The 16,771-nt window shown below is 39.1% G+C and overlaps 1 protein-coding gene across 1 annotated transcript in view; it reads left to right on the top strand.

Moving 5' to 3' along the window:
* The first annotated feature begins 4,059 nt into the window (after positions 1-4,059).
* Positions 4,060-16,771, top strand: part of Slc45a2 (solute carrier family 45 member 2) — a 36,776-nt gene continuing 24,064 nt past the window's right edge. The window contains exons 1-2 of the mRNA XM_042690601.1: positions 4,060-4,474; positions 8,409-8,585. Coding sequence (XP_042546535.1) covers positions 4,093-4,474; positions 8,409-8,585 — 559 coding nt within the window. The 5' untranslated portion in view covers positions 4,060-4,092. The remainder of the gene's footprint in view (positions 4,475-8,408; positions 8,586-16,771) is intronic.

Raw genomic sequence — 16,771 nt, 5'->3', positions numbered from 1 at the left:
TTGTAGCTCTACTGTTTATCCAAATGCTTGCCCTTAGAAAAGTTTGACCCCGTTAGTTTCAGAAGGAAATCATTCTGTTAGTATCAGAGCATTTGAATGTTAGTAAATGTTCTGGAGGTTTCTTCCAGAAACCTTTTTCCCTAGAATGCTCTACTGAGTGCTGGATTCTATCTAGTGGGGCTTGTTGGCCTGTTCTTTCCTGCTGTACTGAACTTTTTCTTCCTCAGTGAGCTGTCCCATCATCCATTTGGAAGTCTGCTTGGGTCTGTCTACCTACTCTCCCACTCCTCCTCCCATTTTCATCAGCTCTCCCTCTGCCCTGGAAGTCTCTCCGTTTAATCAAGTGAAAATCACGCTAAACGACAACTTGCTTTTTTAAGCCTTATTTTTATTTTTTGAGACAGTATCTTGCTATGCAACTCAGACTGGCCTCAAACTCATGATCCTTCTACCTTAGCCTCCCAGAGCTGGGATTATAGGTATGTCCACTCCCCTCCCCTGACCTCAAGCCCAATGGGGTGGGGTAGAGCAAGGCAACAATTTTTTTTTCAATTTACTGTCATTTTGGAGGTGATAAACAGTGGGGTTACCTTTACATACATTGGGAAGTAAGGACATTTCCTTTCACATAGTGTCATCTGTTCCCTCATTCTCTCCCATTCCCTCTGTCCCATCTCCACCCGCGAGTTAGATAGCTCCCTTTCAGCCAGAGTGCTCCCCTGCTGCGCTTTTCATCTGATTCTGTGCCTCCCCCATCCTCCCTCAGATGTGGATGTAAATAACTGCATATAAGGTAAATAATACAGATTCAATAAAACAAATTGAGAAAAAAGTCCCGTGTTCCATATCTTTAGAGTTCACTTCAGTATGTACATTATTTTATATAGATAAGAGGATACGCTTCAGTATTGCACCTTTGTGATTCTCTCCTAAGACTATCCTCTTTTGGTCTTACTGTATGTGAGTATCTGGAATTCTGTGTATTTTGTCATATCCTAGTGCCTTTTAGATCTAATTTCTACATATCAGGGAGAATATGCCCCATTAGTCTCTCTGACGTTGGCTTACCTTAATACGATATGTTCTAGTTCCATCCATTTCCCTATAAATGACATTTTATTCTTTCTAATGGAATCCATTGTATATAGGTACCACATTTTTTTTTGGATCTAGTCATCTATTGTAGGGCATATGGATTGTTTCCATATCTTGGCTATTGTGAACAATGCCGCGATGAACATGGATATGCAGGTGTCCTTATCATATCCTGGCTCATGATGTTCAGGGTAGATGCCTAGGAATGGTATGACTGGGTTGTAGGGAAGTTCTATGTTTAGTTTTTTGAGAAACCTCCACACTGCTTTTCAAAGTTATTGTAACTAGTTTACATTCCCACCAGCAGTGCAGTAGGCGTTCCTTTCTACCCCATCCCCACCAGCATTTGTTGTTGTTAGAATTCAAAATGTTGGCTAATCTAATGGGCAAGATGGTATCTCAGGGTTGTTTTGATTTGCAGTTCCTTTATGTCCAGGGATGATGAATATTTCCTCGTGGGTTCCTTTGCCATTCTTACCTCTTCTACTGAGAAGTCTCTTCTTAGCTCCCTTGCCCATTTAGTAATTAGTGTATTACGTTTGGGAGGGGTTAGTTTCTTGAGCTCCCAAGTTTTAAAGAGCATTTCAAAATAGAGTGAGGTGACATTGAAGGCAAAATAGAGTGAGGAGACATTGAAGGTACAGTGCCTAGGAATGTATCAGGTTGCTGCCTGGAAATGTAAACTCTTAACAAGGTATGAGAAAAGGTGAGCCTTGGACCTGGGCCAAGGCCTGAAAAGCCATTAACATCTTATCAATTTTGAAGCCCATTGATGTACAGCTTAGTGAAGATAGCCTCTGCATAATTTTCTCTTTTCCTGTCACTTGAGGAATTTGCTTTGTGAATGGGTGGGGATTTCCTTATCATGAAAATCCCTGTATGATATCTATTTTCTTCAGAGCTCTCTGAATATTTGTTTTCTAGAAGCGCAGTACTTTAGCCCCAAATACCTTTTGTTTGTTTTTATAATACTGAGTTGAATTCAAGGATGTGTCACTTCACTTTGGCCCCTATGCTAACAGCACCCCAAGGAGAGTTCTTTCCTGACCCTGTCTGAGATGCAGCCTTCTTACCACAGTGAGGATGTTCCCTTATCCTGTTTGACTTTTCTCCACCCTGTCTATCCCTATTAACATATTGAAACCTCAGCCTCAACCTTAACACACAAGAGAATTGAGAGCTTCTGAAGGACTTAGGACATTGTATTCATTGCTAAATCTCTAAAATAGTGGCCAGACCCATAATGGACACTTAGCATTTTTATTGAATTTTTTTTTTTTTGGGTCCGTTGTGGGGCCTGAACTCTGGGCCTGGGCGTTGTCCCTCAGCTCTTCAGCTCAAGGCTAGCGCTCTACCACTTGAGCCACAGCGCCACTTCTGGATGTTTTCTTTTTGCTTATGTGGTGCTAAGGAATCGAACCCAGGGCCTCATGCGTGCAAGGCAAGCGCTCCACCACTGAGCCACCTTCCCAGCCTGGCATTTAGTATTTTTAAACAAGTAAATCTCAGTGGTGAAGTTCTAGGAGTTCCAGCTCACCACTTTGGATCCACTCACTCTTGTCTACTGCCTTGGTTGCTTTCCTTCAGGTCCCTGGATTCCTTCCTAGTTCCCCTACCTGTCTTCTGGAATTACTTTTCCTGTCTTCTCTTCTGGTATCACTGCTTTTCCTTCTTCTCTCCTTCCTTCCCTCCCTTCCTTCCTTCCTTTCTCCCTTCCTATTCTGACTTAAAGTTATGCTCAAGTCAGTTTAAGGCTTTTCTCTGTAAGATCATATTTCTCTTGTCAAAACTTTTCATATAGCTCAAGGTCCTGCTAGGAATATGTGACTCTGTTGAAGCCTTTAAAATAGAGGAAACCCTCTAGAGAATTATACTGGTAAAAGGAGCAGAGATAGTGAGGCAGTCCAGAGGAAACTCAGAACAAGAGGAATGTTACTGGGACCCTGAAGCCAAGGTTGCCTGCTGGGTGATGATCCCATAGAGGAAACACAGCCACTGCCAAATGTACTTCATGCTAAAGAAACCTGCTCACCATTCCCCTCTTACTCCTTTCTCTCTGATGCCTCCTATTAATTATACCTGGAAGTCAAGGAGCAAGAGAACCTGGGAAATGTAGTCCCATAAGATGCAAAGCACTGGAGAGACTAGATGTGAACAAATTAGGCAGTTGATGGGCACTAGAAAATGTATTTATTCATTAAATAATTCCTTTAGTAAATATTTATTGAAGATATACAAGGAGCCATGTATTATTCTAGAGATACAATAATAAAAAAATAGACCTGATCTTTACTCTTAAGGAACTCAGAAGCTAATTAGCGAAGGATACCAAACAAACAGAACTGTCTTAATTGCAAAATTCATTAAGTGCAATGAGGGAAAATGAGAAACTGTGAGTGCTATGTGACAGCAAATGATTTAGGAAGGATAAGACCTTCCATTTTAGATGTAGTTATTTGGCTTCAGAGCTGGGTGTGTAGAAAACTTGTCAGGAAAAGAAAATACCTGCATGTTAAAAAGTTTGTAAAATAGTATTTATATTTTCATTGAATCCAAGTGCAATAAGACTTTTTTAAAATTTCAAAGCTATGTGTGTGATCATGGATAATACAGAGGGTGGAACAGGAAGGACAGAGAGAGGGGGGGAGAGAGAGAGAGAGAGAGAGAGAGAGAGAGAGAGAGAGAGAGAGAGAGAGAGAGAGAGAGAGAGAGAGAAAGAGAGAGAGAGAGAGAGAGAGAGGAGAAAGAGTAAGGCAGAACTCTTTACAAGCCATTCTTAGGAGCCAGAGGCTCACAGCAGCTAATCTCTGTCATGCTTTCCAGTACCCACACCCCCTTTCCCTCTCATCATAACTTGTGATCTGAGAGGCATGAAAGAATTCCAGCCCCTCCCCCGGACTGACCATCTCTGCCGGTCGCTCAGCCAGGCTCCATGTCAAATCTAGTTTGGAGCACAAACCGGGAGGACCAAGCAGGAAGGCACTTTACTCTGTGACTATGGGTGACAATGGGCAGGCTGGCACTCACACTTATCAATCCCTAGCGGACAACTGCCCCTTTGGATCTGTGGAGCCACCCAAAAGACCCACAGGGAGACTCATCATGCATAGCATGGCCATGTTTGGCCGGGAGTTTTGCTACGCAGTGGAGGCGGCTTATGTGACCCCAGTCCTGCTCAGCGTGGGGCTTCCCAAGAGCCTGTACAGCATGGTGTGGCTCCTGAGCCCGGTGCTGGGATTCCTGCTGCAACCCGTGGTGGGATCAGCCAGTGACCACTGCCAGTCCAGGTGGGGCCGTCGGAGACCTTACATCCTCACGCTAGGCATCATGATGCTCTTGGGCATGGCCCTCTACCTCAATGGAGATGCTGTTGTGTCAGGTAAGCCTGCTTCTCAAATCTTACCGTGCAGAATGGGAAGCTCTGTGATATTTTCTAGAAACCGGCTAGCACTTCTAGTCTCTAGGTTACAGTGAATTTCTAGCTCTGAAGGGGTGTTGGAGGAGCCTTTATGTCTTTCATTCTTGACTTTTATAACAGTTTTGGATTTTGATCTATTTGATCGAATTCAAGGTTTCCTTTTGTATCAACTGAGATTTTTAATTTCTGAGCCAGTATGCCCTACAGCATGTTCTCCTGAGTTGATCAGCTACCAAATGGCTCCATCAGGGCTTGAAGTTAATCATCTCTTATATCCAAACGAGGCTTAATTCTGTTCCTGGCTTTATTGTAGAGCCTTTTAATGAGTGCAGGGCATCAGCCTGTGAGTTAAAAGGGACATTTTGCATTGCAAATTCTGAATGATGATAAACTTAATAGTAAAGCACCTTTTTCTAGCCATTAATGAACTACCAACTAGTAATTGTGGTGATACCTTGAAAAAAATTGACGTTTAAAAAGGCATATATTTTTAGGCCATTAACTCTTGAGTCAGCAGTATAGATAATTATGAAGCAGAATAATGAGGAACCATTTGTATATAGTTAAGAGCTAAATGCATAAACATGAGGTTTCTGAAAGAATTAAAATGCTGGTAAGTGTATTTCCTTCTGACTGGAGATTAGAAAGGAAGGGTAGGCTTGTTTTTCAATGGTTTTTATACTGGAACTTTTTTAATGTGTGCATAAACTGCATACTATTCTTGGGTTAAATAATAAATTCTGAGAAGGTAACAAAAACCTACATACATATCCACAGAATGAATATTATTTAACTATTAAAAACTGTAAGGGTTCTAGATATTCACGCACATAAGACCAAAAGAGGATAGTCTTAAGAGAGAAACACAAAAACCCAATGCCTATGTGCTTCTTTATGTTTATATAAAATTATATATATGTATGTATATTATATATATCAAAACAAACTCCAAGATATGGAAACAAGACTTCTCTTTATATAATATATATATATATATATATATATATATATATACGTATATATATTTACATTCTTATTTTTGATGATTCTCTCTTTTCTTTATAGATGGTATATTGACACATATATTTTGGGAGGGTGGGGGAAGAGTACAAAACTCAAGGGTGAAAAAGTGCAGCAGTGGAGCTCAGTAGACACTGATGAAAGGGAACTGTTCAATTCTTGGGTGGAGATGGGATGGAAGGACTGGGAAAGAGTAAGGGTACAGAAGACTGTATGAAAGGAAATGTACTCATTCAGACTCATGTAATTGCAATCCCTCTGTACATCACCTCTATAATAACTATAAAGTAAATAAATTATTAAAAAAAGAAAGACAAGAAAAAAGAAAAAGCCCTGAAGGTATTCCATCCTTAACTGAAATGGAAACACATTGGCAAAGTTGCTTGAAGGTGAGTGTGAACACTATGTGATCTCATTTGCCAGGGTTATTTAAAATTGTGGGCCTCTTCCCTGTAGCATCAGCATCATTAGAGGCTGTTAGAAATGCAAATCCTCAGGCCCCTCTGACCTATTAAATTAGAATTAGGAAACAGGACCATTGATGTGTTTTTAACAAGATAGTTAAGTGTGTTCGAGTTTAAGAAGCACTTTATGTGAGGTGAGCACTGCTGTACAGCTGGATCTGTACATACAGAAGTACATAAAGTCTGACAATAAATACTAGCATTTATCATTGATAGTAGAGAATACTTAAAAGGAGCTTAAGCAGGAGCAATATTATCAAAATTGCAGTTAGAAAATATGCAGTAAATGAAGTTACAGAGATTCTGCATGGCAAAGGACATAGCTAGCAAGATTAATAGAAATCCCACGGATTGGGAGAAGATCTTCACTAGCCTTACAACGGACAAGGTCTCATATTTAAAATATACCTGGATCTTAAAAAATTAAATCCCCCAACAACAAATCCTCAAAGAAACAACTGTCCAATAAACGGCCCAATAAATAAGTGGGCTAAAGACTTAAAGAGAAACTTCTCTGAAGAGGAAATAAGAATGGCTAATAGACACATGAAGAAAGGCTCAACCTCTCTAGCCATAAAAGAAATGCAAATCAAAGCAACACTGAGATACCCCCTCACCTCAGTTAGAATGGCTATAATCAAGAACTCTAATAACAACAGATGCTGGAGGGGATGTGGACAGAGGGGAACCCCTACTGCATTGTTTGGTGGGAGTGTAAACTCGTTCAACCACTTTGGAAAGCAGTATGGAGGTTCCTCAAAAGATCCCACATAGAGCTCCCCTATGACCCAGGAATCCCACTTTTGGGCATTTACCCAAATGATCACAAACAAGACCATACTAAAGCACAACTATGTTTATTGCAGCATTATTTACCATAGCTAAGATATGGAACCAACCCAGATGCCCTCAGTAGATGAATGGATCAAGAAAATGTGGTATATATACACAATGGAATTCTATGCCTTCATCAGAAAGAATGACATTGCCCCATTTGTTAGGAAATGGAAAGACTTCGAAAAAATTCTATTAAGTGAAGTAAGCCAGGCCCAAAGAAACATAGGTCCCATGGTTTCTCTTATTTGCAATAACTAGTATATGTCTGAGACAAGCAGAAAAGGTCAGATAAGATGATGTTAAGTGAAATGAACCCCAAGATAAGGACACAAGTGTTTTTTTCTTTTTTGCTATTGCTTTTAACGTATTTATTAGGTGACTTTTTTGTTGCTTTGTATGTCCCTCCCCCATGGTATAACCCCTGTTTTCACTGTATTTGATGTTGGTATAATTTGGGAAGGGGAAAAGAAAAAACAAATTGTTTAAATAAGGATACAGGTGGACCCATTGCAACAATGAGATGTACAAGACACTATGTCAAAAAACTTTACAATTTAGTTGGGGTGGGGGGTTAGGTAGGGGGAGTGTAGCTGTGGAGATGAGAGGGAAGGAATGGTAGGAAAAAAACAAAGGAGGAGGCAACAATACTTGATAAGAAATGTACTCATTACCTTGCTCATGTAACTGTAACCCTTCTGTACAGTATTTTCACAATAAAAACTTTTTTAAAAAAAGAAAATATGCAGTAAATAGCTATATATGTCCATTTATGTAGAAAAGTTTAGAGAAGGAACAGTTCAGAGAAGCCTGGAATTATAGAGAACAGTTAGTAAAACAAAAGCAAAAACAAAAACCTCCAAACCTCTGTTGTTTTGCAGAATTGCAGGTAATGGATTTTCTGCTTGGGAGTTATGTTGAGTGGAGAGAGCAGATTGAGACATTTTCCTCTTTTCTACCTTAAAAAATAACATGTACTATTTTTTTTGAAACATAGAGAGACACAAAGTAAAAAATAATGTAAAAAATGAGCCTTTAAGATAAAGAAGTGCATAAAGGAATGTTTCTGAGGATAACCGTCACTGGGGCTGGGACTTGAAGAGTTTTCTTCAACTTTTTCTGTATTGTTAGAATTGTTTACAAGAATTACACATACATCTTTATTTAAAAGCTATAATTCACATCCCAGACATTTCACTTAGAAGTGTATAATCCAGTGATTTTTTTTCTGTACAGTCACAAGACAACCATCACCAAATTTAACTCTGGAGTATTTTTTTTTTTATCAGTACCCTCCAAGTCCATTGCCAATTGGGATTCATTCCCGATTTCTTTCTATGGACTAACCTACCTTCTTAGGTAACCACTAATTTACTTTCAATAGTGTCATTCCCTGACATTTAGTGGCATGATCTTTATAACTTGAAAAAACAAATAAACCATTTTTACGTGAGAAAACAAAGCAAAATGAAAGCAATGGGAGATGAGTTGATGACAGAAAATTAAGATGAAATTAAAAGAAATTGTATCATTCTAAACAGGATTCAGGAGACCAATGTTTTTTTTTTCTCTTTTAGCTTTGATTGCTAACCCAAGGAAGAAGCTGGTGTGGGCCATAACCATCACCATGATAGGTGTGGTTCTCTTTGATTTTGCTGCTGACTTCATTGATGGGCCCATCAAAGCCTACTTATTTGATGTCTGCTCCCATCAGGACAAGGAGAAGGGCCTCCATTACCATGCCCTCTTTACAGGTAGGGAATATTTCAAAGCCTCTCCAGCTCTCCAGTTAGGGAGGTGCTTCATGGGAGCCAACCAGTGTCTCTGCACATGAACTTTGCATGAATGGGTTAGTTGATGGGATGCTCCCATCACGAGGTCCTCTGAGGGCTGTGTGTCTCGGTGCCTTTCTCTAAACAAAGTCAGCTTGTGACTGGGGCTGCAGAGATTTTGAAAAGGAAGTTTACATGAGAGATTTCTTAGAACTCTTTGTGGAGTCATTAAAGTTAAAATGAAAAGAAGCCTTTGCACTTTTGTTTGAAATCAGTGGATCTTGTAAAAGTCAGTCAGTAATGTACCAGCAGCCTTACTTGGGAGTTTCCGATAAATCCAGATTCCTGGGCTCTTCCTCTAGTTGTGCTGATTCAGTGGGTCTGAAATGGAGGTCTAGCAATTTGTATTTTATTTAGCTTAACTTATTACATGTTATAAAATATTATTGGGTCCCAGATGATCTTATGGCAGGAGTCCTAAGAACCAAATTTAAAAACTAAAATAGAACCAACCAAGAATATTCTTAAAAAATTATCAAGATTTCCTAGATATATAGAGAAGTCAACTAGCTAACTTGAAATGTTCATAGGAAGACAACAGGAGCTCTCTTGGTTCACTGGGACTGTTGTTATCCTTGGCTACTATTTGCTAGAGCAATGATATTTAGCACACCATTTAGTATCGTGTTAGATATGGCGGGGAGGGGGATAAAGAGCTGGATCCTGGCCCAGGAGGATTTTTATTTTAGAAGGGAAAGTCTATCAATCCACTTTGTCTGTCTTCCAAAAGATGCCAATGTACTTATTTTCTTTTGTGATGCATTCTATCTCTTCCGCAGTCAGAAGGATTACTCTCTAGGTCCAAGATGTGCTTGCACATCAAAGCTACTGGGGCCAGCTTTGTCATTTGGTCAGACTTTTGCATGGTGAATATATGACATGGAGGAATTCTTCTGTCCCAACACAGCAAGCACTTACTCCTCACTTTAGGGAAGGTGGTGAAGCAGCAATCCAGGCCTGTCTGCCACCTACTCTTTTCTCTTTGACTTCAGGGTGTATCTTTGGAGGTAGATGGCAGGATTCTGGTTCTTTTAAAACATGGCAAGGGGAATTTCCCTGTCTCAAGTTTGCTCCTGCCACTTGCAACTATACCCCTCACCTGGGCTTGTATCCTTACAGAATTTTCTACCTGTGGCTCCACTCACCTGTGTCTTCTGGGTGTGTTTCAGTCCTTGAAGTATCCCAAACATGTGCCATCCCAATGCAGGCTCTCTTCCTGTCTGGGACATTTTTCCTCTGCTAATCCCACGGTTTAATCCTCCATTCCACTCATCAGTGAAGTCTGCCTAGGCTACCGTAGCTATTGTAGCTGACACTGTATGACCACTCCTCTTGCTCCTCTTAACCTTACCTTGTTTGACTTTTCTTCCTAATGCCTACCAGCTTTAACTAGAATTAGCTCACTATCTTTCTGTCTTTTTCTTCTTCTTCATCATCATCGTCATCTATCATTTATCCATTCATCTATCATTCTTCATCTATTAGTATATCAACCATTTGTCATTCATCTACTTTTGTTATTTCCTCCAGGTTAGTAGACTTATCACTTGGTTCTCTGCCAGATCTTCAGTTCTTGGAATAGTCAGCTATATAATAGGTACTCAGTAAATATTGAACAAATATTTATCACGTTTCCTATCTGCTAATAACTCTGTATTAGGTTTTTCACTGATCTAAGTCTGGATATATAAGGAGTAGAATTCCCATTTTCAAATATAGATCCTCAGAAACAGTGGGGTATTAGAACTGGCTCACACTGGGCTTGTCAGAATTAATTGTTAAATATTTTGAAATTTAGTGAGCTGTGACATTCCATTATAAAAAAAACCCAAAAACTAGCCAGGCGCTGGTGGCTCACGCCTGTAATCCTAGCTACTCAGGAGGCTGAGATCTGAGGATCGCGGTTCAAAGCCAGCCCGGGCAGGAGAGACCATGAGACTCCTATCTCCAATAAACCACCAGAAAACCAGAAGTGGCGCTGTAGCTCAAGTGGTAGAGCGCTCACCTTGAGCTGAAGAGCTGAGGGACAGCACCCAGGCCCAGAGTTCAAGCCCCACGACCGACAAAAAACAAAAAAACCCAAAAACCAAAAACTGAAATTGGCCCTCAAAATTATCAAAACTATTGAAATCAGGATAGAGCTTTTTTTCTTTTCTTTTTCCTAGAGTATTTGTGATTTACCAGCCTACTGATTTGAGAGAGAAAGGATTTAAGTAATAGCTTAGTTATGATCAATAGCTAGAATAGATTCTGGGACCTTCCTCATTTGAATTGTATAGTTCCATCTGAGTTATCATAATTTACTAAAGTTAATTGCAACAGAGACATGGGAAACATTTTGGGTTTTGAGTCTAATGCACTGAGGGTTTATTGCTTTAAAAACTGGGCAATGTGGTCCTCATTTCCAGCTTATAGCAGTATTAAGCTAGGCCAAATAAGCTCTGTGTTTTGGCCTCTGATATTACATTATCAACCTCTGTAATTCAGAGACTTTTCTAAGGCCTACACATGACAGGGCTTCTGTGAGTTCAAGATAATATATCCACTTGGATGTTGACATCAGCCTATGGAGTGGTGTCAGCAAACACGTGTAATTTTGATTTTACTTAGGTTCACACTCTGACTACATCTTGTCTAATATGTATACTTCTTGCTTACCTGGCTTTCTAATATAATTTCCCACATCCATCAAGCTAATTGAGAGCTTCTGAGTTAACCAGGGCATTCATTTGCTTATTGGCCAAGATCCCTTTTTTCCTCCTAGAAAATTTTTTTTTCTTCTAGACAGGATTCAAAGCTCCCACAATCTATTTCCCTTTTGTTCTATTCTTCATGAATAGAAAGATCCCACTCATTCTTGATCCTATTCAAGAAGGAGCCAATTCTTTCTTCCCCAGGTTCTGGTCTGCTCACTTAGAGAATTTCCTCCCCTTTTCTTCGTGTGGGGATCAAAGTTACTCCAAGACTTTCACCAGTTTCCTAGGGAGAGGGTCCTTCACTGTCTTCTTCTAAATTGCTAAAAATTAATTGCAACAAAGTCATAGGAGACTTTTATCTAACTTGGCTTTGGACTTAATATACAAAATCATCAAAGCACAAAAGCTAATTGAGTGAATGGACATAGAGATGTCTGAGAAGTACGTGACTCTAGTTGGAAGAGACAGGCTGCGTTTCACCACACTTGTATCCTGCATTTGTAGCCCTTAGGGTCTGTATAGTCACCCTTGGATGCTAAGTTAAAGGACTACTGTTCCAGAAGATATTTCAAGATCAAGTTGTTGACAGAGTTGGTTTCTTGTGAAACATTCTGACAGGCAGCGAGCTACCTTCTGGCTGTGCCCTTTTGACTAGATTTGGATCACTGTGTTGGGGTTCCACAGATTTTTGCTTTGATCAGAGAAGGAATTCAATGACAGGCACAGAGGACGCTTAAGAAGAAATATGTTTTAAAATGCCCAAAACAAAGTGAAAGCACACCCTTTGATAGGGAGGTGCTTAGACCCCAGGAGGAATTCTGCACTGAGGTCCTAAGACCTCACGTTCTGATTGGGTCCTGGAAAACTGAGTTACAGGCCATTAACTTCCAGAGTCTGAGCTGTGTGCCGTTATTTTGAGCAGGGAGTTCTCAGCCTTGGATGGTCAGACGGAGGATTTTCATTTTCTGTAGCCTTTGGAGGCTTCAGGTAAACAAGATCTCCTACTGTATCTCACATGCCGTTGCATTCATGTCAGCAGGCCAGGATGTGATTATGTTTAAAATCAATATCCAAGCTATCATTCTCAACCATCAGACCTCCTAATTCCTTACTACTGACTTATATATTGTCTCTGTGTGGCTTTTCCTTTATACATGTATGTACACCCCTCCTCCATGTCTCTTCTTATGAAAACATTAATCCAATTAGATCAGGGCTCTACCCTTGTGGTCTCATTTAGCCATAATTAAATATCCCTTCTGTATCCTATTTAAAAATGCTTTAATATTGGGGTTTCAGGCACTATGTAAATTTGGGGGAAAGTACAATCCAATCCATAAAGGTCCTCTCTAAATTTTACCCTCACTGCTATTGAGCCTGGCTGCTAAAGTTGTGGAAAGATGGTAGGCAGAGGAAACATAGTCATTTCCTTTTCTGTCTCCTTCTTGACATACTAGAGATATTCTCTACTTCTCAAATAAACAGAAAAGCATAAAATATCTCTGGATGTTCATAAAAGCAGCTGAAGATTTTGAATCTTGGACCATAGTCCCACTTTTACTTTTATGACCTTAGTGTTTTGTTTTGTTCATTTTTTTTCTAGCTCCACAAATGAGAGAAAACGTGTACTTTATTCATTAGCATGATGATTTCCAGTTCTATTTTCCAGAAAAAGACATAATTTTTCCCAATGACGTAAAATTCCATTATGTACCTGTACCACTTTTTTATTCTTTTCCTTTTTTAAATAAATTTTATTGTAAAGGTAATATGTAGAGTGGTTACAGTTACTTAAGTCAGGTAATGAGTACATAATAACATAGTGATAAATATGGAGTTGCAGTTGTCTCTCTAGGAAGCTAACATTGATTCTTTTGACTATATACCCAGAAGTTTGGCCTTTATCATTTTCTACTTCCTATTTCAGCTCATATTTCTAATCACTCTCATTGTACCATCAACTACTTTAGAGAAACTGTGTATGTGTATGAATGAGAGAGTAAAAAATGTATGAATGAGAAATAAGCAACATTATGTGTGTATTAATTATCTCTTCAGAGTATAACCACTGGAAAATTCAGGCTGATTTCTCTCAAAATCTCCTCAGGCTCCTGAGCCTTCCATCATTCTATTGTATGAGCCCAAGCTATCCATAAGAGATAGCTTAGAGACGTGTTGTAGCCAATATCACAGTGGCTTGAACACATACGATTTCTTTTTCTTGAGTAATTGGAAGTCAGTAGATGTCTGCTGGCTTTTGCTCAGCAGTTAGATGTCAGAGTGGGCAATTTAATGTTGCTCGGCTTTCTTCATCAACCTGCAGATGCTTAGATACATCATGGTTGCCAGAGTTCCAGGTATCATATATGTTTCAAGACAGGAAGGAAGGGGAAGGACAAGGAAGAAGGAAAAAGAAAGAACTTACACTACCTCTTAGAGTGAATAAAGCAATAGTTTTCCATGCTCCCCCTGCTCCAACTTCTACTTATTCCTAATGGGGCAGAATTGGGTTATGGAAGCGTCCCATGTTCTACAGAGATTGGAAAATTAGTTTTTTTGGGAGGAGAGGCAACATTTTCCTGAATCAAATTTGCTACATTCCACAGAGGAAGTGGTTATTATTACTGAACAGGCCAAGGCCTGTAGGTATCATAGAAAATGCAAACACAATTATTTGCCAAATAAAAACAACTAAAGATCAAGACTATTATAAGAATATGACAACAAGAGCTTTCACAATCCATCTTTTTAGTAATAATTAAAGTATATTTTAATGTTATACTGTTCTTCAATCTACTGTCTTTTGTATTATAATTTACCATTTATACTTTGCTATCTCTCCTATAAGATCAATAAAATCTCTGCTGACAGTTCACTTGCAATTTGCCTTCCTTTCTGTCATTATCTTGCTGATAAGAGACGGTTAGAAATGTTTGGAGGAGACTTCATTTCATGTCCTTACTTATATTTCATGTAATTTTACATCAATTAAATAAGCCATGTGGCAAACGGCTCCAATCGGGCAGATATGCTCACTTAGCTGCTTTGCTTTGTCTCAGTCTCAGCACCGAACTCTAGACCTCAGCCAGTTCTCATTCATGAGTGCCTCTGGCCATGATGCCACCAAAGGGGCATAGCTACCTTCCAGCAAGTTCATGCCTCTTCCAGAAAAATAACTTCAAACACCTTGCAGGGAAATACTAGAATTTTGCCTTGATCAAGGCTTAGATCCTAAAGTCCCTGACTAAGTGATAATGTCAGATAGTCTACATTATTCATAAACATCTACCAGAGGACACAAAATGCTGCATGCTGTTATTTGTGTATATAAGCCTGCATACATTTATATCTACAGATTCATTTCTTTAATATTTACTCTCAGAAATGAGCTCAACTAATGGATACCCATGCTGTTTAAGATGCTTGAGGTTAAGTCTTATTTTTCTTGTTTTTTCCCTCTCCCTTCTTTATTTTTTTCTCAAAATGTTAATCGCTACATTCTGGATGAGTTGAAGAAATAGGACCTCACTGAAGTCCTTGCTTTTAATGGAAGACTGACTACATTAAAACATAGAGTAAAAAAACTAACAGGTAGTGTGCTATGCTACCACTCTGTTTTGTCTCTGCGTGCTTGCCAAAATTTTTGAGTTTACATGAACTTGGCAAACTGATGACTGCCGGGTTCCACTTGAAGCAAGTATTTTTCTGACAAAGATGTATTCAGTGTTGGGGCCCATTTGATTTTCATCAGCAGCAAGATAGCATTCACCCAAGGAATCCAATCCTCCCAGTAAATTGAAATTCTTTTTATTTGTTGCACAGCTATAATTCTAGTCCAATATTTCTAAACGCTTTGCAAGTAAGAGTCGAAGGGTTCATTGCCAATTTTTTTTTTCCTCAGCATTTTTGGACAGTATTTATTTATTTAGAAAAGATATGGCGGCTGTAGGGTGATATTTCATTCTTCCAACTTTTGTTTAAAATTAACTGACATCTCTCCATTCCTGGCAGCCAGGGTGAATCTGCCCATGTTCTCTCACAACATTGTCCTTTGCATTAGGGATCATCTAAGGCCTTGAAACCAACCAGCGAACCCAAATCCATGTTCATTGGTAGGAAATTCCTCCTTTGTGCCAAAAGCTTCTAATCAAACATATTTCTGCCAAATTGGCCCCTAAACCTTGCTGTTCTGAGCAAGGAATCTTGGTTAGAGACTTAGATGAGGCATGATGGGAAATCCTGTCTCCACCCATTTACTGTAGACAAAGCAACCTAGTAATTTGGAACTGTTTCCTTACAGGCATGTGACTCTCTACTCAATGGTGATTATTGATAACCTGGGAAAAGATCAAAAACGCAGAGCAAGGAGACATCCAAATAATTAAATACCAAATGTTTCTATTTCCTTGAATTCCACTATCGCCTTCAGGCCTGAAAAAGTCATATTTGTAATGAATGACTCAATATGAAACTTGTCCCCTGTATGTCTTTGGATGAATGGCAAACTTGTTAGGCTCAATCTTTTTTTTAACTTTTCTATTTTTTTTAATACTTCAAAGTATGCAAAAAATACTGACATGTAAAAAAATGTTCTGATTGCCAAAAAAAAAAAAAAAAAAAATTGAAGACTAAGAAAATGAGTCTTACATAAAATCAGAGACAAGAACCTTTGACCTAACTTTTTGCATGGTAGAAAGGAGCTACCTTTCATGTTTGAGACTATTTTATCTTCTTCTCATTCATGATTAATTTTTGATGAATAGTTTTGTTTCATCCACTGGATTCCCTTTGCAGTTTCTGCCTGTGTGTGGAAAACCTTCACATCTCTTCATTCAGGCAGCTCAAAAAGAATGTAGCTGCGGATGGGGGCGGGGTGGGTGGGTGGGTGGGGGAGGGGAGTGGGGGAAAACCAAGGACACGGGAATTTAGCTTGTGTGTGACTATAGTGACTTAGGCCAACATAATTAATATTTCCTAACTAACATCTCCTTTCCAGTTAAATATGGACAAACCAACTCCCAAAGAACCTCAAAGGCTAGTGAGAAAAGAACATTTTTTACCTTTTGTTTTAGTTTTAAAATTGACATACAGTATTTGTACTAATTCATATCATTTGGTGTGGTTGTATATGTGGTGGTCAAATTAGGATAATTTCAATGTATGATGATCAAACCATTTTCACATTTTCAACTTAATATTTCTATGTGTTGAGAATCTTCTAACTCTTTTCTAGTTATGAAATATATAAAATTGTTACTGAATACTATTACCCACCTATACTCTTAAGATTTTAGAACGAATTCCTCTTATCTGACTATAGTGTGATGCTTCCTATCTAACCCTCCTCCCACCTCTTACCCCACCTCACCTCTAGTGACTACTAATGAAGTAGGGATGCTAAAACTAACCTGC

Source organism: Dipodomys spectabilis, unplaced genomic scaffold (assembly GCF_019054845.1).
Source record: "Dipodomys spectabilis isolate Male_0828 unplaced genomic scaffold, ASM1905484v1 ptg000138l, whole genome shotgun sequence".
In the NCBI taxonomy this organism is placed as follows: Eukaryota; Metazoa; Chordata; class Mammalia; order Rodentia; family Heteromyidae; genus Dipodomys; species Dipodomys spectabilis.
The sequence above is the reverse complement of the archived record's forward strand: the minus strand, read 5'-3'. Positions and strand labels throughout refer to the sequence as shown.